Below are 27238 nucleotides of genomic sequence, written 5' to 3' on the forward strand. Positions count from 1 at the left end.
TATCATTTCTTATTATGTAATTTGATATGCATTATTGCACGCGGCCGATGCGGCGAGCGCATCACTCCACGCGTCCAATTTGAACCGAGCTGCCAAGCATCATACCCCTATATATGCTTTCACGAGAGTATGACATTCGGCGCAGGTCAGCCTTAAATCTATAGAATTTTGTATGGAAAAAGGCTGGCGCCGAGATTTTTTATCAAAAAGTGGCACGTCATTTTCTTCGCCAATACACGAACATATCCATGAATACACGAACGATTTCACCAAAAACGTATGAAAAAAGGTAAGCTTGATATAATGTCATTCCTTTATTATTCCATGTATATGTATACATTTACTATGCAATCTCATGAATTTATTTGTATGTATGTTTTTATGTTTCTATATATGACATATAATTCTATATATGTATGTATGTATGCATGTATGTAAACTCTCCAAAACAACTTGACCAATTTTGATTAAATTTTAATATGTGCTTAACTAAGTCTACGGACGGCTTATATTGGACCCGGTAGGTGGCGCTGCGACCGATGTTATGTTTTATATATAAAAAAAAAAAATGTATTAAAATAACAATAATTCATTCTCACGTATTTATGTAAATAGTATAGTATAGTCCGTTACAAACTCTAAGATAAAAGGGTGACGCACATAAATATCTACTAGTTTTATTAAAAGATAAAATAGCTTTTTCTCCAAGATGAATATAACATATTTTGAGGATGACTTAATTTTTTTAAAGATACATATATATTCTGTAAATTAAAATGGTGGGAAAGATTAACTACTGAGTTTCTCGCCGGTTCCTCTCGGTAGAATCAACTTTCCGGACAGGTGGTAGAGTTAAATTTAATTCAACAGTGTAACATGACGATTTATAAGTGCTTTTAGGAGCCTGTTTGGATAAAGAATATTTTGATTTTCATAATTGATATTAAATTAGTTCTTCCTGGTAAATTCTACTTCCCTTGCCGGTGGTAGCTAAATTTAAATTAAATATATTTTAATAAATAATATTTTGATTGATTATATGAAAATATAAATTACGTACGTAATGAAGTTGCATTCTTTAGTTTGTTTATAAAATTTTAAATCAAATATTGCAAATACGTAATTTAAATTTAAAAATGATTATCTGACAGCATAAATAGATCGCTAAAGGTTTTAAAGTATATTATTAAAGAATTATCTTTGTAAAACAAGTAACTTAAATGCTTCACTGCTGGCCAATCTTCCTGATCTCTCCTTTAGATTTTTTCTAAATTGTGAGCTGGAAGATACGCAGTGTTTCTTGCACCGTCAAGCACAAGATTATAAATGCAAATTAAGCACGTGTGACGGGAACGTTCTTGACCTGCAATCAGCGTTTAAGATTTGACACATATTTGACCCACGTCTTTAATAATATTCTAAAAAACATTTAATAAAAGCTTTGGTCGGTTAGAAGTTACTAATTGCGATAAATGCAGAGGTTAATAATATTGATAAATGAGTTAATTCCTAGAGAAGATTCGTATCAATATATGGAGACTCATTCGGATATTACGTAATTGTCAAAGGGACTTGGACGCGGTAATAAATAACATTGAATAAAATCATGTTGGATTTTTATATTTCAATTTACTCTTTATGCGATTTACAGAGCACCTGTTAACTTATCTTTTAAACCTTTTTATATACGTTTAGTCATACAGTTTGATTTTTAAATCATTTAAATATTATATTTAACTTTATATCTGTTAACCTTAAAATGAACCACGATATTTTTATTTAATGAAGAACCATTAATAGTTTATTTACATAAAATAAGCTTATAAAAAAGCAGGATTTAAATTAGTCCACGAGTTTCTTTTACAGGCTACCGGCTCTAGTCACTGGGATTTTCTATATATTATTATAATTATGTACACGTGTAGATACGGTTTATAAAATATTAATATATTCTAGTTTTTACTTAGAGTTTACCCGCTTGCTATTAGTAAATTAAATCTAGGCATAAAAAGTATCATATGCTTTACCAGATTTAATCAAATTCGGACTGAATTGATGAAGTGCTTTGACTGACAGACTATTGTTTATGTTTTTTTTTTTTATGGTATTGGCTGGCGGACGAACATATGGGCCATCTGATGGTAAGTGGTCACCACCACCCATAGACAAAGGCGCTGTAAGAAATATTAACCATTCCTTACATCACCTATGCGCCACCATCCTTGGGAACTAAGATGTTATGTCCCTTGTGCCTGTGATTACACTGGCTCACTCACCCTTCTAACCGGAACACAACAATACAGTGTACTGTTATTTGGCGGTAGAATATCTGATGAGTGGGTGGTACCTACCCAGACGGGCTTGCACAAAGCCCTACCACCAAGAAATGTTTGTATATGTTTGTTTTTGAAACCACACTGATTACAAATGTATCAATTTTAGGTATCGTATAAAGTTAAATTAGTAAAAAAATATATGTTTTAATCAAATATTTATTTTGTTTCAGATACAGTAACATTATTATTATGGCGAGGATAAGTCGCTATGGGACACGGTAGTGCAATGAAGGTACGGTTAAATACATTTCTCATATATATATATATATTTTTAAGCTGTGGATTAAATAAAGAATAAAATGCGGTTTTACCCCGTTTCAATTAAACTGACATATTATAATAAAATCGATCGAAGCTATCTCTGCCTTAAATCTACATAGTGTTAATACTGTTTACTGTTTACTTTTAAAATATATTTCTGTATTTTCGAAATAATTATGATTAAAATGAAAGGAACACCTCAGCTTGGAAAGAAACACCTCAGACTGACAAGAATCGGCTATAAAAAAAATGATAGATATTCCAAAGATGATCAATTATTCTATAAGAGCCAAGTTTTAAGCGTATTTCTCCAAAAGATAAATTCACATTATACTAATTAGGTTAGTGATAAGCGCTTACATTAGTTCTTGTAGACATAATAATCTTCTCATGTTAATAAACTTGTAATAGCAATGTATCAGTTAATATACATTTGATTCAGAATTGAATGACAGTTCAAGATTAGTTTTATAGTACACACTGTTTTTAATTTATTTTGCCGTTGCTGTTTGTTTTTTGTTTATTATGTGATTTAGGTGGATAGGCAAATGGACTATCTGATAGACACTACCGGCCATAGACCGCGTTGTAAAAAATATTAACAATTCCTTCGCCGATGCGTCATCAACCTCGAGACCTAAGATGTTTTGACTCTTGTGCCTGTAACAGTCACTCAATCATCCTTAACACTGGAACAAAACAATACTAAATATTGCTGTTTGGAAGTAGAATGTAGTAGCTGATGAGTGCAGGATCTACCTAGACGGGCTTGCATAAAGGCCCACCCAGTAAACTGGCCACTGTTACACCGACTTAACATACAACCCAAAACACAGCTTATAATGAATAAATTTATCGTTAAACAACAGTACATTATACGTACCTTGTTGAGCCTGCATTAGGCCCTATTAATAAATATTACTTATTCATAAAATAATGTTTATAATTCATAAATATATATTTTTTGTGAGTCTATGTATTTTTTTTTCTGCTATTTAATATATTAGAAAATTAATCCTTTATGAATAATGTAACCTTACTGCGGTATATTGTGGCCTTAAAGAAGTAGATCACCAGATTGTCTTGGTATTTTTTTATTTTTACTTGGTTGTAGGGCTTTGTGCAATCCCGACTGGGTAGTTACCACTCACTCATCATATATTGGATCGCCTAGCAACAATACTCTGCATTGTTGAGTTCTGTTTTGAAGGGTGTGTGAGCCAGTGTAACTACAGGCACCGGTGACATAATAACTTAGTTCGCTAGATTGATGGAGATGTAAAGAAAGATTAAAATTTCTTCCGGCGCGAATCTTTATGGGCGGTGTGACCGCTTACTACCAAGTGACCTATTTGCCTATTCGCCTAGCTATTTAATTAAAAAAAAATGTTAAAAGTAAGTTTGCCTAATAGCAAACCCCAAATATTATTATAATTAAATATTATATATATATATATATATATATATATATATATTTAATTTCGAATACGTTTATAAGCTGTTATTAATGTAATGATACTCACTCATATCACCTATATAGGTACCTCACTCATCCTAACCTATCAAAATACTACTGTTTTGCGATAAATTACATTTCGAGTTGCTCTGTTAGTTCAAATCAAATTATGAAAACATACGAATAATATATAATGTAATAAAAAAAATCAATTAATAGGGATTAAGCTTTTGCAATATCGCTAATCATAAAGGTCTTCATAAAAAATACAGTAAAGCTATAAATGAAATAAAAATAATAAAACCGTTTCGAGTTGTTTTATAACTGTAACAACGGATATTCACAAAACCGAGCAATGGGATTAATTTATTTTTAAAAAGTTTGCGAGTCCACCGCTTGTCAACTTTTCACGTATATTTTTTATTCTGTTATTGTAAGTAAGAATATAATTTTTTATTTGTTTCGTTCAAAGCGAATTCATAGATGAATGGAAGCAATAAATTTTTCGAATATAATTAAGTTAATTATCCTTAAGTATAAAATGTTGAACAGCGAGTAAATAGTGCACCTATTGATTTTTCTCTTTCAGTCATCAGTAATTTTACATTTGAAAGAAGAAGACAAAGTGTTGTCATAATAGGGATTTCGCTTGTTGATTTTAGCTACAATGGTCAGTCTTAACTGGCCAATAGCCAATAGCAGGGTACATTATAGTGTGCGTAAATTCCCAAACATAAGTGCACTCTCCTAATCCTTAAAATCTTATAAAGGAATAATAGCGCTAGATGCACTAGGCTAACAAAGCAGACAATCATGTAACTCAACTAACGTAATTTAATGTTCAGTACAAAGGAAGTAACCTCTTCCCAAATTTTACATTTAAATGTACTAGAATGTTGTTTTATAGAATGCTAGGCGAAAATAAAATTGAAATGAAAATCGTTTATTCGTCAAATAAAGTACAAATGACCGTTGTAAAACCTCCTTTCTTGTTCATATATAAATTATATTTAAAGACTTAAACAAGCCTCATTTGTCTGTTAAGATTACTGAAATAAAAAAAAAAGAATATGTAATTAAAAAGTCGTAACGGTTTTAGTGTCGACTTCCTCATTTAAGTTGAAATCCCGTCATGGTATTTAAGCTAGTTACTCGTAACTGGCACTTTTCCAACGTGCACAAAGGGGAAATATATATTCTATTATTTCTTTTTTAAATCTCAACAATGAGCCTGGATACTAACAATGCCACAGCTATATGGTAATCCTATTATATACATGCTAAGGACAAATTATGATGGTCTCTTTGTGAATTAAATAATGTATTTAATGCAACGTCGTTTTAGATTCGCGTATAACGTAACGGATTTTAGGTAACATTCGGACTGAATGAATGCAAATGTTTTGTATTGAAAATTTTCCATTAGTACCTATATATTGCATAATAGTGATTTTAAATAGTATACAATATCTAATTTTAAACAAGTTTTTTCTTTGTTTTAACTGTTCAACGTTAGAAAGTAAATCTATATTGATATTATAAAGGTAACTCTGTCTGTTGCTCTTTTATGGCCAAACCAATAAACCGAATTTATTAAAATTTAGTATCAAGTAAGTTTGAACCTCAAGTATTAACATAGGCTATCTTTTTTACCTAACACCTAAAGGTCAAGTAATTGGTAAATAATAAACTCAAAACTTAAACAGACTGTAGTTTTATGAATCAAAACTAAATCTCCATTTAATCTGTATAATAACGATTTAGTTAGCCGGAATATTTTATATGTTTGAATAGATACCTATTCAAACATATATAAACATACATATACGTATATTAAAATGATTGTGCAAACAAATTTGAAGAAAGAGATCGGTTTTTTGGTCAACCTCTTTTGCTTACGTTGTTTTTCTAGAATTTTATTTAGGTAAGTAGGTGGATGTACAAATGGACTGTAAGAAATATTAAACATTCCTTATATCAAGAAAGCGTCACCAAACTTGGTAACTAAGATATTATGTCCTTCAAGCCGGTAGTTACACTGGCTCAGTCACTAAGTATTGCTGTTTAGTGGGGTAATATCTTATGAGAGGTGGTACATACTCAGATGGTCTTGCACAAAGCCCTACCAACAAGTATAGGATGACATTATTCTTAAAAAAATATTTATGTAATTTGTAATATATCGCTAAGTTTTATTAAAGTCTTCTTTGTCTTTGTATAAATGAATTTTTTTTAATATTAATAATATACAAACATAAAAAAAAAATAAGGAGTCGACCACTGTGCCTCTTCTCGGATAGCCGAATAGTCTTCACTTTATCTTGACAAAACAAATAAATTATTTAAATAACGTAAATTAAATATCAAGGTAAAATAATCAAAGAAAATTCCTAGTAATATTATAAATAAATATGTACTTGTAGAGCTTTGGAAAAGATAAAAGGAACACTAAAGTCAAATTAAATATTAATATTTAAAATGATATTTTAAGTCTTTGAAAGTCTAGCTAGCGTTTTCGACTCATCTTATAGAGTAAAGGCACTGCAAAAGTGATTTACGTAAACTATCTTTCGGATATGAAACGGCTTTTACGAAGCACTTTACTAAACTAGCCGTATTTCTCTTTCGAACCCGCTTATCTAGAGCCATCGATGGACGTTAAAGCAAAGTTAAATGGAGATGAAAATCAACGACGGCTTGCCTCATTTCTGGGTCAAGCACAATTCCTAAACTACTTGATTGAGTAGTTTAATCTGAAAACAGTTCTGATTTATTTCTATTCTAAATGCCTAACTAAATAGCACTCTGTTATATAATCTATCGTTGCGCCCTGAAATTAATTTAGCGGTGCTTTTGTTTATATTTCACTTGTTTAATGATATCCCGTAGTCTCTCTTCGTTGTTATAGTTAAGTGCAGTTTGCTCAAATTCAATTTTAGTAGTCTGATTACTTTAGGAGAAAACACTTTTAATATAATCATTGATATGCTTTTTAATAAATTGTATTCTGTGAACATAATTATTTTGATTATTTCGTTTAAGTTATAAAAAACAAAACGAGGCTTAGTTTTATATATTTAATAGCAACGTATTATTTATAATAATAATAATAAAAAAACAGAACCAAAATGAACGTTTTACCTTTCTGTGTTAACTATGTCAAACAAATTGTATGAACCTTCCTTTAAAGCTTAAATCCTCGATTCTCACCGAGGGCGACATTATCGCGATGTAAAACGGAAATTTAACGACAATTCTGAAGGTATTGTCAAATATTCCAGCTATTACCTGGGTTTAGGGTTACTTCACACTGAGATTTACTTTTCTTCGTGACTTGTTATATTTATGTAATGTGAATGCAAATAAAAGTAATCACACATTGATTTTACAAAATACACTATATTTAATCGTTTATCATTTTGGGTAGAATATACTAGAGCCGTAATTCCATAAGTAGGTATTGTAAAAGCCAACCGAGGTGTTTTATTTTTATAACCAGTATCGTATAGGAATACTAAAATTGTATTTTTGATAAAGGTGGCTTATAGTAATGCAGAGAGAGAGAAGTTCAAATCTTAGCATAAAAAGTTGAACCAGGATGGCCCAGCTGTTAAAAGACGTGAAGCTTAGCCGAAGATTACAGAAGCACCAGTAAATTATCATATTCTTAATTATGTTCATTGTTTGTTTTTAATATTTTAAAATAGAAATAATAAAACCATTGTTACAGAATACCAAAACCTTCACGGCCATAATTGATGATAGGACACTTTAAAAAAAGTCTAATACTTGTTCATACCTAATGACAAGTGATTTGTTTAATAATGAAGTCTCTTTATTACAAAATTAATAATGAAACGGTGCTATAATTCACTGTTATGTTTAATAAAAGTGAAACGAAAAAAATTATAATAGCGTAAAAAATTATAAATGAAGGCCTGTAAACAAAAGAAACGAGATGTTAGCACATTTAATACGACACCGCGAAAAACTTCGTTACAGATATAATGGAAGACAAAATTGAAAGAAAGGCGAAAAGAAAGTAGGACAATTTCGATATTTTTTAACCAATCAAAAAAGGTCCAAGGCGTATCGTGTAAGTTAAAGCAATGACAGGATAAGGAAGGATTATTGTTCAAGATAGAGCGGGAAATATATAAGCTAAGATAAAATTGAATCGTATTGAGTATCAGTCATACTCTTCTTTCAATAAAAACTCTTTAGGCGCAAAAGCAAAGATTTCAAGGTCATTTGTAGAGAGACGTCTCTATATGTAACGTATGAAACTTAGTTAAAATTTTTGCATATGATTGAATACGATAGCTTCCAACGTGCTCACTATCACACCACAAAAAGCCAGCAGAATTTTATTGGAATATGCCTAAGCTTTGTTATGAAAAACTATTGTGCAGTAAAAATATAGACTATATTTTTATTGCAACGATCGATATTCCCAACAAATGGAACAGCTAAGAGCTTATATTAATAACATTATGTAATTATGACTATGTCAACATCTATTCAGTGGAATAATGAAAGATTCTACGTCATAATGAAAGAAATAAAGTAATCTATCCGCATCCGTATCCATTAGCTGCGACACAAAGGCCGATGACAAAATGTCTTGAGACAAAAGAGGCAACGAAGAACCGTTGAAGAGTATCAAGACTTAATGCTTCTTCACATTAAAAGAACAATAGGAAGGGATTTTGTATCTAACAATCCTTTTGTAGTTTTTTTTCGAGATATAATATATTCGTTTAGAAGATGATCTTGATATTTAAACTTAGTTAAATTTAATTGAAAAGATTACAACACAGTTATATGTCTATCCTGTAAATTTCCCACTGCCGAGCTAAGGGCCTCCTCTCCCTTTGAGGAGGTTTGGAGCATATTCCACCACGCTGCTCCAATACAGGTTGGTGGAATACACATGTGGCAAGTTTCGTTGAAATAAGACACATGCAGGTTTCCTCACGATGTTTTTTTCCTTCACCGCCGAGCACGAGATGAATTATAAACACAAATTAAGCACATGAAAATTCTGTGGTGCCTGCCTGGGTTTGAACCCGAAATCATCGGTTAAGATGCACGCGTTCTAACCACTGGGCCATCACGGTTCACTGGGCCATCTCGGTTCGATGATTTAAACAATATGATAAGGACGATAGACATATTTAAAAAATAATATCTATCATCATTATCATATTCTTTAAATCATTTGTCTATAAAGTTTTTTTATAATGATATAAAATAATGACATATGAATGTTTCCTTTAAGTTTACGTGATGTATTCAGTCTATATGTTGATCACGTATTGCATATTACCATATTGAGTTCGAATCAAATACGTCATATTGTAGTGATGTATGTTTATTGTTCAAACAAATCTAAGTAGTATAAAAAAAAAAACTTATTCATTTGTTATATTGTGATATATATTACCAGGAATATTTGTGCAGATATATTTACATAATGTGTGTACTACACTAGGTAGAATTGCATGCATTCTCGTCTACGTTATTATAGTCGTATCTAACACTATCTCCGAGAAACAATATAATGTCGTGTAGTACAAAATGGATTAGTAATAATATGATCTCGTAGAGGCACAATAGGTTTTGCAATATATGCAGGTCAATGATTCAACATGCCAAATTCTTTCTTAAATCAATACAGATGCATTTGTTGATAAAGTAAAATTAATCACTTATTCAATGGTATGTACTCATTATGAGACTGAAAAGAATCAGCGAAGGGAACTCGGTGTCTTTTTTTATAATTTTATCTAATTTGCAATATGAAATGGAAATAAATTTACGCTCGAAAGCTTCTCTGTTGCATATAGACGAGTACACATATGTACATTGTATATATATTATATAATCATTAATTATTTTATGTCACATATAAATATTTATAGGTGAATGTTTAAGAACATTAAAATATAATGGAGCAAGTACATATAAATTACTAGAACGAATATTTTCTTAGATTGTTAAATTAAACATTGCATTCCATTAAGAAGCTGCTGAAGACAACTAAATCATTATGATTTGCACAAACGTAATACTATCAAAGGATGTGCTGACGTTTTTGAAACTGAGAGAGTTGTCTCATTAACACGAGGCCACGAGGCGCTCAATTAGTCACTAAGAAATAGTTAAGGACTCGATTACCGGAGCTGGTGTTCGTAACTTGTTAGTATTTAATTAAAATATTCTATAAACTTTTAAAATTGATCTATTTATCTCCAGATAATTTTATTAGAAAAAAAATAATAATTAAATTTTGATTGAAATTATTAAGTAACAAAATAGTATTAAATTTTTTTTATCCTTGATTTTGTTCTTACATAATATATAAAAGAACTGAAGGCTTAAATGGAGTAAGTATATAATAATGCATACATACATATGAATTTTCAAATCTACATTAAAATTAACAATACAAAAGGAAAAAAATACAATAATTTATATAGTAGAAACAAAGAAGCGGGATATATAATATTATAGCAAAAAAAATTGTATGCCATTTAGTATATTTAATGACTTCATATAATTACAATATTTTACCAAAAAAGATTTGCATGATTAAGTACGGAATTTGCGAAGATTATTTCACTTGTTTTAGTTTAAGTACTAAGTATAATTGATCGTCAACAACGACTGGTTTAGAAAACAAAGATTACTACTAGAGAGGGAAAAAACTTTGCGTGTAATTTTATTCCTTACAAATTAACAAGAAACATTTAACCAAGTTGTTTCTGTTTTCCTACAACAATCTCCAAGTGCATTAAGAAACATTAGTTAGGCTACGAAGCGCGATGACAAAATATCTCAACTGAACACAAAGACTCGCCGATGCCGACTAGACTACATTAACATCTTAATGTACTTTATCACCGAACAATATAAAACACTATACAGCTTTATTACCAACGATAATATATTTTTTTCAAGTTTCGTAATATTGTCTAAGTAATTAAATCAAACAAATTTTAAATATATAATCGACTAATCGGTATGTAAATATATTATGTGTGAATAAGTTTAAGAGTAGTAGTAGTGGTAACTGCAGGCACAAGCGACATAACATCTTAGCTCCGAATATTTCTTACGGTACCAATGTCTATGGGCGGTGGTGACCACTTACCATATGCCCGAGCTATTACATAAAAAAGGTAATCTGATAATTTCATTAAATAAGTATTGATGGTTTGAGCCAGCCAGTGTTAAAATACAAGTGTAAATATTCGTTCGCATGGGAACTTATTTGGTATTTGAGAGTCTAAAGAAATATATTTCTTACAGTGGGGATCGTCATCATCATCAGATGGCTCATTTGAATTAAGTCTCAATTTTTTTAATTGAAATAATATGGTCACATAGATCGTGGATCACATTTTTTTCAAAAACGAGTTGTCTTTTATTTATTTGGCTTATTTGTGTTTCTATTTTGATATTCTTAAAACAAGTCAATTTTAAACAAATCATCTGTGCTAATGTGTGCAAGGTTATTGCATATTGTATTTATCTGTGCATAATATACTTCCATTGAGACCAGAATAAAACATAATTTAAGATAAATTGAATAACGACTGAACGACGATAAAACTTGTTACAATTAATTCATGCATTTCGAAACTCGAGGATACAATTACGTGACTATTAATTATTCATACCAATCCCGAAATTATATTAAGTTAAAAACGATACATAAAAAATGGTCGGATGTGGTTTGTCTGATCGCTTTAAGCATTTCCCATTTAGCACCCTCAATAATTAAAATTACAAAAAAATTTTATCGATTTTGAAATAAATTGAATTATAAAAAGATGACCTTGTTCTCATCGGACCTAAAAAAAGAAAAGAAAAAGTAGAAAAGTTCTCGTCTTATTCTCGGCGTTAAAGGTATGTAAAGGTGTTCGCCATTTAAGTTAAAAAAATCTTAAATTACTTTGTGTGTGTATCAAACTCTAACTCCAAACTTCAAATATCTTTCTCTCTAAAGAAGAAGAGGGCTGTTACTATGACTAATACAATACCGATACATATAAATTAACGTAATTTCCATTTTATTTGTGAAAACTGTACAACGCGGTCTTTCTCTTGCCATAAGGTAGGCATGCAGCTTGTTATAAGCATTATATATTTTACACTCAACCCTCTTGTTACAATAAGTGAATTACTTGGTAGTAGGGTATTGTGCAAACCCGTTTGAATGGTACCACCCACTCATCAAATATTCTACCGCAAAGCAGCAGTACTTAGTATTGTTACAGGCACAATGGACCAAAAATTTTAGCTCCCAGGGTCAGTGACGTATTGGTTACCACGTACCATCAGAAGACCCATTGCCCGTCCGCTTACCTTGATACAGATCACCTTGGAAAGCACTGTCTATTTAGTAATTCTATCTCCCTAAAAATATTTACAAAAATTTAATTACGATTTTGTATAAAATAAAAAACTATGGAATTGATTTATATAATCTTTAAGTATCGTTAACGTTCTATAATCTGTAAAGATGTAATGTTACTATTCCACGGTAGTTCCAGAATGTTAACACGGTATTCAGTTATTAGCACGTTGATATTACAAACGGTTTAGGCATGCGACATTACTAACTCACTAAATCTTCGTTAAGCGCGGGACGACATATGGTTTCGACCCCGGCGGGTGGTCGCTGGCTAGAATCATAATAATATATGGGATAGGAACATATTGCTAATAGCTGGATCTAATTTAATATTTTCGATGAAAATTATACGAACGATTTATTTAATTATTATATAAAAGTTAATTGTAATCGAATTTATATAATTTTGTACGTAAATATTTATATGATTTATTGAATAAAAAATCATATAACATTTTTATTTATGATATCGGTAGATGGACGAGCAAATAGGCCACCTGATGGTAAGTGGTCACTACCACCCATAGACAGTGGCGCTGTAAGAAATATTAACCATTCCTTACATCACCAATGCGCCACCAACCTCGGGAACTAAGATGTACCTTGTGCCTGTAGTTACACTGGCTCACTCACCCTTCAAACCGGAACACAATAATACTGAGTACTGCTGTTTGGCGGTAGAATATCTGATGAATGGGTGGTACTTACCCAGACGGGCTTGCACAAAGCCCTACCACCAAGTAAACAGAACAACATTCATCAAAGACTTCTACAATTTCTACAAAAATATATTTCTCATAATTAGGTCGTCGTCGTATTGTCGTCTTTTGTTAGTAACATTATTATTATTCAGTTATATAGACGTGACTTAGTTGGAAAGTAGTTTTTCTAGTTTTTTTTACCGAGTCAGACCGATAAAAAGTTATTGAGGTTGTGAAAAAAATCTCAGGAGCTGAAGTCCGGAGTGTTAGCACAACAAATTGTAAATGAAATCATTGAATTATTTACTAAAAATATGTATATGAAATGACCAAGTAGTGGTCACTTCTATTTTTTATGTCAAACGAGATAACCCACTGAACTATTTACGTATCACCTACAATTTATGTATATTTCAACTGTGTAGATGCGACCTAGAGCGTCTGAAGCAATTATTTTAGGATCTCCTCCTACTGCTCAATTGGTGTTCCTTGTTTCCAACTCTGAAACAATTGCATTTCAGCTCACAGCAAAGTCCGAGCGTAAGCATCTGATTGACAAATCGAGAAGCTTGCTATTGTTGCAGACGGTGGCCGTGCTGCTCTGTGGCCGATGTCTTGACTGTTTTTTTTCCAGATGTTCCGCCAGAAAGACTCTAACGTGTCTTTAGGGAATCGCAAATGAAGACATGCGCCAAATAGTCTCGTTGCATAGCGATCCATCTGATTTTTTAACTAGCCAAACTAAAATGTGCTCATGAGATAAACTTTTAACTTAGATATAGGGAACTTGGCCTTACAGACGTTATTTTAGGTGGAGCTTGTACAAAGCCCTACCACCAAGTAAACTACTCTACTCATAGATATCGCGAAATTTTAAAATGTATATAATACATACTAAAGATAAAAACTTAAGAAAAAGACAAAAAGGCAACGAATATTCTTATTATTTATCTTATGTCTTAATTTTTTTACCTTATTTTAATTGTTGTATCAATTTACTTAATTATGTTTAAAACAAAAAAAAATCTTCTCTAACTTTATCGTGTTAAGCCTAAGAAAGAATGTTGACTGTTATATGTTGTAACTGTTAATTTAGTTAAGTTAATTTTAATATTGACATAGAAATAAAATAAATAATCTATGTATAGAGAAACATCCCTAATCTATTAATATTTAACAGCTTTAATCGATATATGAAAATATTGCTGTTTAATTCTTGCGGATATGTTTCTCTTGAATTATGCCATAATTCAACGGAAACACACCCGTCTTTTATATATTGTACAATACGAACATTCAAGTTTTTTTATGACTGTATATCAAATCTTCATTGGTGAATTGAAAGTCCAAAGCAATGCTCGTTTATGTTCTATCATTCAGCTATTTACGATACGGAATATGGCTCTGTTATTACCAAAGTTCCTTGTAACAGAGCAGATTTGTGCAAAGTTATGATACAATAATATTTTTTTATAGCAATATAAATTTGGTACTTCGTTTAAAATTATATTTTATCAATGTTTAAATTTAAAGATAGATCTATCGTCTAATACTATCAAATGTCTGGAGCAATTCATAGAATAATTGCTTGTACTCTTTATAAAGTATTTTCTAGATAGAGAATAGCTGAAAATTATTCAGAATTTTAGAGGAATGAAATTTCTTGCTGCCATCTTTAATAAATACAAACTTCTTCGTCTCAAAGAAATATATCGGATTAAATTATAAAAGAGATATATCGGAGAGAAGAAGTTAGGAAATACTGAAAATGCTGTAATGGGTGCCGATTTCTTTGATATAATAAATTTTTTATCAATGTGCTATAAGGTACTAATATAAATAAACCATATGTACACTCAGCTCTTGAGATACAATTTGCATTGGAGATTACAATGACTTGCAACTTCTTAGTCTTAACTGTATTGGTTGACTGTTGTTTAGTCATTCTTAGTAGCAGATGCCGCGAGAGATAAGTCAACACGGGTCGATTGAGAATACATTTTGAACTCTAGGTATATATGTCGAAAAGAGGAGTCAAGCTTGAAGATAACTTTTTAATATTTATCTTTTTCTAAAACAATAATTATGGATTATACATTTCATTTACTTAATTTTAGTTTTACTTCTCAATTAATTGTTACATACCTATTAAAACTTAAAAGTATTTTTATAGTATATATTTTTAATAGTATAATTTTTACCACAGAACTTATATTGTAATTGTTTACTTGTATTGTGTTCCAGTTTGTAGCATGAGTAAGTCAGTGTAACTAAAGGCACAAGGGACATAACATCTTAGCTCCCAAAATTGATGGCGCTTTGGTGATCTAAGGTTTATATTTAAGTAAGGTTAATATTTATTAGTGCTACAATGTCTATGGGTGGTAAGCACTTCACATCGGGTAGTAATATAAAAAATGGTATTCTTTAATCTAAGTAGGCTTTTACAAGTACTTACAGATGAATAATACTCACCTCTAAACAACAAAAAACTATTGACTTGTACAAACAAGAATTAAATTTAAATATTTTCCTCGTAAAAAGGTCTTTATAGGGCCTTAAAAGATTTTTCTTAATATTATGAAAAAGTTCTTTTGCCATCAATTAACGGAAATTGTAGGACTTGATAAACAAGCAGTTTTGTTCGTCTATTTTGTAAAAACCGACGAGGTCGGTTGCACTTTGAACTGATCCCACATTTTTTTTATATAAAATTTAATAAAAGTGTTAATAAAGAAGTTACATAATATGACGATAGCAAAGTGCCTTTCCAATTAATGTTTCATTTCATTCCTTTTATCATAAATACGAAAAATGTTCATAATAATATAAATGAAAATTAAAAATATTTCTTGTAAGTAATGTTATGTAAATACTTACTATTCTATGATTATGTATAATTTTATGCTACGACATGAGTAAAACACCAAAATTTTACACCCGTCTGGCATATGCGAGATAGTTTATACGCAGTATTCGAAATCGATCTCAAACACAGTATCAAATTGCAATGATTAAGAAAAAAACAATAAATGATTTATATTGAAGTATATAACTTTATGTATTTATAAGTTTAATTAAAATTATAAACATTATTATTGTGGCATTCTAATATAATTTGAATCATCTTCAAAATTAATTTAACGCTTCGTATATAATGTTATTCTAAATAATGTTTTACAAGCATATTCTAACGTATATTAAAATGAACGTAGTGAACGATCGTGCATATGACTAACGTTATCAAATACATTTTGTAAAAAAGTAACGATTCACTGAAAATGAAATTTTAATACGGTAAACCAAATCTCCGAAAATGCACCGTGTCCGTGGCTAAAACCGTACAGGTAATACCGTCGAAATTTGTGGCCCTCACATTTTTAACTGCAAACGAATGTGGATAAAATAAAGTTCACGGTTTGTTTACTACAAAATAAAATTTACCTCGGCAACGATGCTGGATTCAACTGCACATTGGCCACACATTTTTGTTGTTTGCTTAGAACAAACTTCGGAAAGGAAAAACGAGTTAAAATGTACCCCGCTTGTAAATACTTAACGTACCCTTAAGTTTCCATCGTTCTTGACCTGTAATTTATTCCTTTGCCAATCTTTATGCGGAAAAAACTAAATGTAAGATAATTTTAATATTATATGAATTTTCTACGAATATTGTCTGAGCTTGTGTATGGTTTTTTATCAAGATAGTTTTTGTTAAATACATTTATTTTTATTTTTAGTGTTTATAATCAGGTATATACAAATAAAATTTGAAAATTAAATGATAATTAATTTACTGAGCAAAATTCTTTAATAATAATAACTATGATTCAAAAAAACACAAAAATAATTATTCAGTACTCTTAGTCTCTTTTTAAATGCGAACTAACAGTGGTCGTTTTAATATTAATTTTATAATTTGGACTAAATTTCCAAATTATAGATGAAATCATTATCTGATAATTTTAGTACCTTACCTTCAACTTGAAAAGCTATTTAGATTTTGAATTGAATTGAAAACGGTAAACCATTGAAAGGTTAATTACATTGTTTTTTTAGATAACACAAAATCTGTATATTTAAGTCATTATAAAAACGTATATTCAGAACATTTTGCTGTTAACTTTAAACGTTTCTCACAGATATTAGCCGAATCTTTGTTTCTGTCTCCACTTAAATGAATGCGACATTTCGAAGACAATTCGTTTTGTTTATTTATTTTAGTTTTCATTTTAATTAAAGCAATGTTGTTCGTTAATTATTAGCAATTACGATTACTCCGAGCTGCACCACTCAAGTTCTTGCCAGTCAAGGTGACTTTACGTCATATTTCAAATACCAATAATATATAAGTATCTATATACATCTAAATTATTAGGGTGGTTAGCAACTAGATAATAAATATTACATAGAATTATACGTGAATTTATTTAAGGAATGAATAGAGCGAGAAAAGTTACATTTACATTTATTATTATTTATTTTTTTTAAATCAAATTGACTTCTACTAAATTTATTTAATATGTCACAATATAATTTCGGATATCAACACCCATTCGAAAAATATTCGGAAAGAATTTCTGTTCAATCAATCCGAATTAGCTATTATTCAACGCTTTTTGTTCTATTGTAATAATCGGAAAGGGATTAGTTTTGACGCAATCGTAGCAAAGCTGATTTTATTATTAATTTTTACAATTTTAAGGACTTAACATAGTACGTACAATTTAATTTCAATTGAATAATATAAAGCTGAACATCAAACAATTTCGGTTGAAATAACATTTTATTAATTTAAAACCTAAATAAGCTTTATTTGAATAGGCTTCTTACAAGTACTTTAATACAAAGTTAATTTTAAAGTTACGTAAACAATAGTTACGTAGATTTTTCTAAGAAACATTGCCACTCGTTATTATTTTTAATGAATAAAAATATACATGTTAATAATCATATTATGATATTATATTTATGTATCCTATGTGAAGGTCAACGTATTGTTAAATAATTTATATAATCTTGTACAGTATAATAAGTCTGTATTAATATACTTCTGAATTTTGTTAATATTTTGACGGTTTTTGCATTCACGTGCTTCTAAAAATATATATGTAAAGTTGGGCCTGTGTCGATGTCTGTTCTATTATATCAGATATAGAATATAAAATAACGTAATATAATTGGACTTAATAAAGTAAACATTTTTTTCGGTACATGCTTGATATGAGGTCAATAATTATTATTATATTCTGTGTTGATTATTTATGTTTTTAAGATTAAACGTCTTGGTCTAAATTCTGCCAAAATGACGTTATGTCTTTTTACTAATTTTTTTTCTTAGTGTCAGAATATTATATCTAAACTCTTACAAAATACTGCCTTTATATGTACGTCAATAAGCCATTAAAATTAATGGCACCCTTTTTTTTCAAGCACACATTTATTGATTTTCATTACAACCTTATTTGACCTGACCACATTTCAGTAGGGTAATATTTAATTTAATGATTCGTTGACGCAATGAACACGTAATAATTCACTACATTGTAAATATGTAACGGGTTCCATGCTCGTAAGTCATAAATATTTATCTAGCCCATATTATAGTGTACGTGTTTTTATATATGGTATAGCTATATGAAGATATTATAGTAGTGAAGCGTTTATTTATTTACTATTTCAAATCAAACAAAAGTATAGATATAGACTAAAATCTTTTTTTTAATTGATTTGTCAATTTATCGATAAGAACGTCACTATTTATTTGCTATAAATTTTGTTAAGTAATAAATAAATGATTTCTTTTTTGTTTCAGTTATCGGCGACATTGCTGGTGTTGCTTCATTTGTCAATGCACGTTGTCGATGAAGGGCAGGCTGTTAACCCGAGTAAGTAAATGTTAGTAAGGGAAGCGGCATATTAATGCCCCTTTGCTGAGCAAAGGACTTTGCGCTTGAGGAAATGGTTTGAATCGTATACCCCCTCTCTGCTTCGGTGTCGGTTAGTGGATACACATGTGACAGAATTTAAGTAATCTGACACATGGAAGTTACCTGACATTTTCCTTCGCAGCTCACCACGTAATGAATTATAAAAGCAAATAAAGTGAAGCATAAAAACTATTTTTTGTTTAGATACCACGTGACTAGAACGTGTTTTAGTCACGTGGTATTGGAAAATAGGCGACATTTTTATTTTGCTTTACTATAAAAAAAATTTGTTAATTCGTCTAGTTGTAGTAGCAGATTTTTGTGTGTATATGGTTACAGATATATATTTATTTATTTACTTATTCATATAAATGATCATAATGTTAAGTAGTTTTAAAGTTTAAATAGCTTATTGATACTTTAGGTATAATAAAAGAGTGTAAATGGCTATCAGCTAAATGATAACCCTGACCAATAGACATGCAAGATCTATTAACTATTAACCTGGTATTTCCAACCGAAATACATCAATACGTTGCTTTTAAGCGGTAGAAAAAAATATTTATGTGTGTGTGGCACCACAACACTTGGTAACCACCAATGGTGGTACTTGGTGGTAGGGCTTTGTGCAAGCCCGTCTGGGTAGGTACCACCCACTCATCAGATATTCTACTGCCAAATAACAGTACACTGTATTGTTGTGTTCTGGTTAGAAGGGTGAGTGAGCCAGTGTAATCACAGGCACAAGGGACATAACATCTTAGTTTCCAAGGTTGGTGGCGCATAGGTGATGTAAGGAGTGGTTAATATTTCTTACAGCGCCTTTGTCTATGGGCGGTGGTGACCACTTACCATCAGGTGGCCCATATGCACGTCCGCCAACCAATGTCCAAAAAAAAACACCAGAAAGAAATATATACTTTTTAAGTTTATTTAAATAATACTACATATAAAAACCTGACACACATATAATTACATTAGTATAATATTTAATAGGCTCAGTATTTTCCCGGTATAACATTGTCGGACTATTAATAATGATAATGATGATATAGTTGTGTGCTAACGATTAATATGAGAGTGTTATTCGATTGCAATTAAGGAATACGGTATATTAGATGACAATTACAATGTGAATATGATTAACCTATTGTGTAGATTATGATACAAGCCTTGATCGACCATTTGGTGGGAAGGATTATAGGATTGTTTCAGTTAAGCCTGCTTTTGCAGTCAAGTGGCCTATCTGCAGTCTAGAGTCTAAACTTAATGAACTTCGATTACGGTCAGATTTCTATTGAATGATAATTCGAAAATATTTTTCCGACAAAAACCGTTATATCTTTTATCTAAATTTTATTTCAATAGAAAATGCTTTTACTAGAGTCATGGTTGCGTGAAAGTCTAATTCCTTATTTATCTGTATTCTACCGCTAAAGTTAAATAGTTGAATAGTATTCAATATATGAAGAGATATTACGCGGTAGAATGTGTTAGGTTTATCGCAAATATATAAAGAATAGCTTACAATTTTAGTGTACGTCAAACATCGCTTTATTTTTACTTCTGTAATTAAGGTTTGTTGAGCCGGTATAATTTTTAATACATGTGCATTATATGTTCGGAATTCAAAGAACGTAGATTTTATTTTTTTATTGTTGGCTTGTATAAACACAATCAGATACAAGTGCTTATAATTAATTCGTTTCAAACGATTAGAACTAAACATAAAATTAACTTTTCAAGATTTGTATGAAGTAATATAAACCAATTATATATTTTAATTTAAAATTTAAATTATATTTTTAAGCAATGTCTTTTTTATTTCATTATATAAATCAAGAGTATAAAGTATCTAAGGTTACTTTTATGTAATAATATTTAAATCTGACACTAACATTATGAAATACAAAATTATTTTCAACTCTACTATAGTATATTACCTTTAAAATTTTCCTCTGTGCCTTGAGCCGAAATAATTCATTGGATGAATATATTTAAATCGAAGAATGTGATTTAATTTTGTAGAATGAAATTTTAAATAAGTTTGAAAACGGTTTCAATAAATAAAAATAAAATTAAAATGTTAAATTTATAACTGGATAATATTTTGATAAAAGAATATACATATTTGTGTGAACATGAAAAATAAATACTTAGTAGGTTGTTTTTAATGTTGGTACTATTGTTATTTTTATGTCCAATCGTCTCATACTTTAATATTGGCCATTAAGATCATTGTTGCCTATTTTGAATGAGAGAATTATAAAAATGCTGTTTGGAGGAATTACTTATATAGCATTTTTTCTCTCAAAGATGACGTTTAAATGGCCGTTCATTGCGATTTAAGTAAAGTGCTTAAATTTTTTCAACCCAACAACAACGTACTGCAGTTTAACCTACAGTTAAAACTTGAACTTTACTTGAACCAAAATCAAATCCAAAGGCTAAAATATTTATTCGATATATAAGTGTTACACTTGCTTATCGATATTCAAAAATCTATCACCGGTTCGGAAATTAACTCCTCGGGGTTGAGAAGAACCGGCGAAAGAAAATCAGGATTTTTTTTTTAAATGTCATTTTTTCAATTATTGTTTTCATACAACCGAATTCAGTTCTCCTTTGACTCATCTCGAGTTTGTGACACTTTTCACATTGGTGACAGATTTCAAAAAGATTAAAAAATTCTGTTAATAAAATTGCAAATATTTTTTGGTATTTCGAATGAATCAGTTTTTACTATTGACCTTTTTAGGTTTACCTAAAGATGGTTATGCAATAATTAATTAATGATAAGTTATGGGTGGGAAAGATGGAATGCATTTTTTCCCATCTTACTCTATGTAAATTAAATGAGTTGGCGTAAAATTATTAAGCGTGCTTGGTTTTATGGTAACTCTGCGGGCTTTCACGGTAATTTTTATCCTTCGGGGAGCGACTGCAATGACTTCTTTATCACCCTGCGCCAACCGCTTTTTAAACTTTTTTTTTTACCATTTTGCATTTAATGAACATGAATTTACATTTTAGAACATTTAAATTTTTGCTCGTTTATCTTATTGAGTAAAATATTTCTATATTTCATTATCAAAGGAATAGCACGAAATTCGTTAGTGTCATTGTGCGAATAAATATAAACCTATTAACACGAATGCTAGCAAAAATAATGACTTTCTGGTAATAAATTAATGTGTATTTAAAGACATACCTTGCACATCTTTGCTGTTCTTTCTGTCTGTATAAAAACAGAAACATTTTAATTATTTAATTATATTTTTATTTATTGATTTTCAATTCGTATGAAATATTTTATACGTCAATTTATTTAAAATCCTTTGAAGGGCTTTCCAAAAAGAAAATAAACTTTTTTATACTTTTATCGTTCTTGTTTTGATTTTTGATGTTTTTTTGAGACAGACAATATTTTTTTTTTTTAACAATCGTCGACTAACACTTACATGATAATTAATATTGAAAATGTTACGTTGTTAGTTATTCATCAAAGGAATAATCTGACTTTCATACAAAATCGTCTCAATATTGATTTTGAACGTGTAAAACTCAGACATTTAGTTACTGTATGGAATCTGCACGCTGTAATTATTATTTTTCTCATTTCGTGCTTTCCGACGTTATGAAGCAAAATTGCACAAATGTTTCAAGTAACGACGATGAAAACGCGGGAAGATATAAGAGGTGAAATTTCATATCACACGTGCATTCTTGTTCCATAAATTATACTTACACATACATATTACACAATTACAATTACAATAACATAAAAATGTTGGTATGTCTCACTTCTACAATATCTTCTCTTTCTTTTGTGGAAAAGGTTTGGTACTAAAATTTACCTTCACCGCTGACGGGATATGAATTATAAAAACAAGAGATTACTCGGAAATTCAATGATGCTTGTTAAGGATTCATAGCGCAATAAAAGCCGCGGTGGATCAAAATTGGCTGATGATGGTGATATTTGTAGGTTAGGTTTTCTGTAGGAGAATTTAAATATCCACCTGAGCCGAATCTGCTTTTCTTATAAGCGAGGACTTTTAACTGGTCGTAAGTAATTCACGAAGAGTTCATTTGCTGTTTTTAATTAAAATATCAAATATTTTCTTAAATATACTTTAACCAAATAATTCTTATCCATACAAGCATTTATCTTTAAAAGACAAATGACAGAACAATTCGCTGAATTCGTCAATTGAATTATAATTTACTTAATGTTACATTATTAGAATAACAGTCGAATTATTATATTAGTATTTTAGGATCTTTAACTAAATAATCTCTGTTATTTAAAGAATGATAAATTGTTAGGCTCAGCGTCTCATAATGAATGCTGTATAATCTAAGATTATTTATAAAACTGTTGTCTTGAATTTCACAATATTCTAATAATAAGTAAGACCTACTGGATATGATTTTATATTCTAAATGTTAACATAATGACATAGGTTAATTTATAATTGATACTTCAAATTATATCATCAAAAGAAAAAGAAAACGGAATAAGATAATTACAGCCAGTAGAAGCAACATTATTATACAAAATCACAATAAATAAAATAATGATTTAGTATTATGGTATCAGTAAATTAAACTATATTCTAAAGTTAGGAAATACTTTGAATGTATTTAAACATGTACGTGTAGATTTGAAATATATACTAGATATATATAATTTATTCTTTAACAATCAATAAGGAATTTGCCAAAATGTTTGATACGTCATTAAAACATTATGCTATACTAGAGAAACCAGACAGACTTTGTTCAGTCTTATTTACTTATACTTATAGTACCGGTGATAATGGTGATGGTGATGTTGATGACGTCATCTCAACTGATTACGGTGAAGGCGGCCAATCTCAAGTTAGACTCAGCCATCTACGTAGGATGTATTAAAGTGTTAATGTGTCCGTAAATTCAGGTACACTCTATGTGCCCTTACTCTCATTATTCAGCAGTGTCAACGGCTTTAAGTGTTTTTCGAGGCATGGGAATGTACACACTTCCAACTGTCAGACACCGGGCTATTACCGAGAATATTTCTATATAAATACCCGATAAATTTTTATTACCCCACCGGGTTTGAATACAGAACCTCGGCATTTGTGACCTCTATATCAAGCCACTAGAAAAATGAGGTAGTCAGTGATAACGGTATAGAGGTTACCATGGTTTAACGCTATCTGGTGGTGAGTTTTAATCAATTGAAAAATGTAAAAATTATCACCATGAAAAAAAGCAAAAAAAAAAACGGGCGATATTTTATACTGACCAGTCAAACAGTTCCGTCATCTCCTCCAACTCTATTTTCTTAAATAAATTTTTTTTTGTTTGTTCGACTTAACGACCTATTTGCAACTGTCGTAGTCACGTTCTGAATATAAGCTTCGAGTAATATATATAAATTAAAATACATCAAAGTAATTTACATCAAAGTGCACGTTTTATATAAAGCGTTATATTTTAATATGCTTTTAAAACGATGTGTATATTAACTAGCTTGTGATACAAATTTATGTTTTAAAATGATCATACGATATAATTTTAAATAAAATATGCAACATTTAAATATTTTAAAATTATCACCACACTATACGACACTGTCTATATTTGTTCTTCAATTGCTAATAGCTAGATATTACAAAAAGTGTTTTATGGCATAAAGCTAGTTGTCTCACGCGGTTTTGCTCGCGTTTTAGGAGTTGGTGGTCAGATATTAGGCACGAAAAGTAGTCTATGTCCTTCCTTGGAGTTCAAGCTTGCTTCGTAGATATAAAATTCGGTTCAATGGTTTAGCCGTGAAGAGCAACAGACATACAGCTAGACAGACAGACAAAATTACTTTCGCATCGATGCTCTAGTATAGATGTAACTAACTTTAAATTTATTTTTGAATTAAGTTTGTCGGTTATTAAAAATAGCAAGTTATTAATGAGATTTTAATATTTACCTCATTTACCGATATCACATTTACACGTGGACATAATTTCACATTTACTTTTGAAGATTCTTCCAAAATACATAAATTAAATGTGTACTAAAAAGGTAAATCTTAATAACAGTAAAAAAATATTTTAGTAAATTTGTAATAAACTTTTGATCTTGTCGACGACCGTGATAGCAAATAATTAAGGAGTGACGAAGTTTCAAACTAAATCAACGCGGGCGGTACCTAGCTCCGAGTTTTTCCATTAAAAAGCTTCTAACTTCAGTACCTACCTAATTAACACTTTATCACGTGTTCGGAAATGATGGAAATTTTAGAAAACGTGATTTTGGATTGTTAAAAAATTGAGACTCTTCTTCCTATTTGTTTGTAATATATATGTATGCATGAACAAGATTTGGTTATCAGAAACAAGTTCTTAGGGAATGAAGCAATTAAAGTTTCATAATTTAAATCTCACGGCAAAAAAATCTTGATAAATATTATTACTCAATTTAAGATTATATTAATGATAAAAAAGCGTAGACTTCGTATTTTTTCTTATGATTTCCAGACAGGATATATATTCAATTGTACTTTGTTGACATAATCTGTATTTAAAATGGTGAAAAAGAGTAACTACTGAGTGTCTTATGTCTTAGGTGGTACGTTTACATTTAATTGAACACTGTAACATGACGATTTTTAAAGATTTTGTTATAAGCCTACTTGTATAAACAATGTTTTGATTTTGTTTTTAGCATATGTCAACATCGATATCTTCTTTTTTGTGACCGAAAATATCATAATTCTATTTCCGATTTAAATATACCTGACAACCTATCTGACGTCACAGAAACTTTAGAATTATGGGGACGCCATTTTTTAGTATATGTCAATTTTCTTACTTTTTTGTGACCGAAAATATCATAAATATTCTGTTTCCGATTTAAATATACCCGACAACCTATCTGACGTCACAGAAACTTTATAGATGTTATATCCTATTTTATAAGATTCAAGAGCTCTAGCTTCCTGCGTCCCTTAGCTCCAACCTTAACCTTCTTTAAGCGTCTACTTCGCGAAAGAAGTAACTATTTCAAGTCAATCAAGCTTAAAGTTTCGGATATCTCGTGTGTGTATGTGTATGAGTTGTATTTCACTTATATATAAATCAAGATGTCGCCCGCGGCTTTGCTCGCATTTTAGGGGTTGATCGTCAGGTGCTAGCACCTGTAACATCTAGATAAAAAGTAGTCTTATGTCCTTCTTTGGAGCTTAAGCTTTCTTTATACCACTTTCATTAAATTCTATTCTGTAGTTTGGTGAAAACTTAACGTCGCATTACAATATTAGCTTAGAAATCATATTAAATCTGTTATAAAAAGTAGTTCATGACTAATATTGTTTTAAATCTATTGTAAAAACTATATTATATACTAGAACGCACGTAATAATTCATTTGCCCTACACACGGATCATTGTTATCGTTCCATATTAGTGTTACCGTTACAATTTCAATCGCTTTTCAAACTTTGTTTACTTTTGAATGAAAACTGTTTTATGATAGGACCTCAACTTATGAAAGACTTTTATTTTGTAGTTGATTTTATATGATTGTATTATAAATAAACTTTTATTTAACAATAGATTTTATAAAATTATTTTTATAATATCAATTTGTATTTCTACTTAATGATCTTTGATTTTCACTGAATGTTACGTACATTCATTTGACCATTTCTATTTGTTTAAAAAAACAAACATTGAACATGAACTTAACTTAAAAATATTTGTATAAGTATTTTTATTTTTACTTCTGATGCTGGTGTAATTTTTTTTTATTCCACCAACCCGCATTGCAGCAGCGTGGTTGAATATGTTCTAATATCTTCTCCTCGAAGGGAGTAGCGGCCTTAGCCCAGTAGTGGAAAATTTACAGGCTGCTAATGTATATTAAATAATTATATCTATTCGTACGAAAATTTGAATAAATATAATAAAAAAAAAATGAATAAACAAAATTTAATCTTACTATTAACTGTATTATATTGTGTAGTCAAATCAAATTATATTTATATAATGTTATTGTAAAACATATAGATCATTCATTACCATTTAAAATTATTATATATTTATACGTTTGCCAATGTTTCGCTTACAATAATTAATATTGCTGTGGACA

General features: G+C 30.0%; 1 protein-coding gene across 1 annotated transcript in view; it reads left to right on the plus strand.

Moving 5' to 3' along the window:
- Positions 1-2529: 2529 nt before the first annotated feature.
- The window catches only part of LOC125067482 (suppressor of lurcher protein 1), a 229540-nt gene continuing 204831 nt past the window's right edge, over positions 2530-27238 (plus strand). Inside the window, exons 1-2 of the mRNA XM_047676140.1 lie at positions 2530-2568; positions 18992-19064. Of these exons, the coding sequence (XP_047532096.1) occupies positions 2545-2568; positions 18992-19064 (97 nt within the window). The 5' untranslated portion in view covers positions 2530-2544. The remainder of the gene's footprint in view (positions 2569-18991; positions 19065-27238) is intronic.

The sequence above is a fragment of the Vanessa atalanta genome, chromosome 11, assembly GCF_905147765.1.
Source record: "Vanessa atalanta chromosome 11, ilVanAtal1.2, whole genome shotgun sequence".
Lineage (NCBI taxonomy): Eukaryota > Metazoa > Arthropoda > Insecta > Lepidoptera > Nymphalidae > Vanessa > Vanessa atalanta.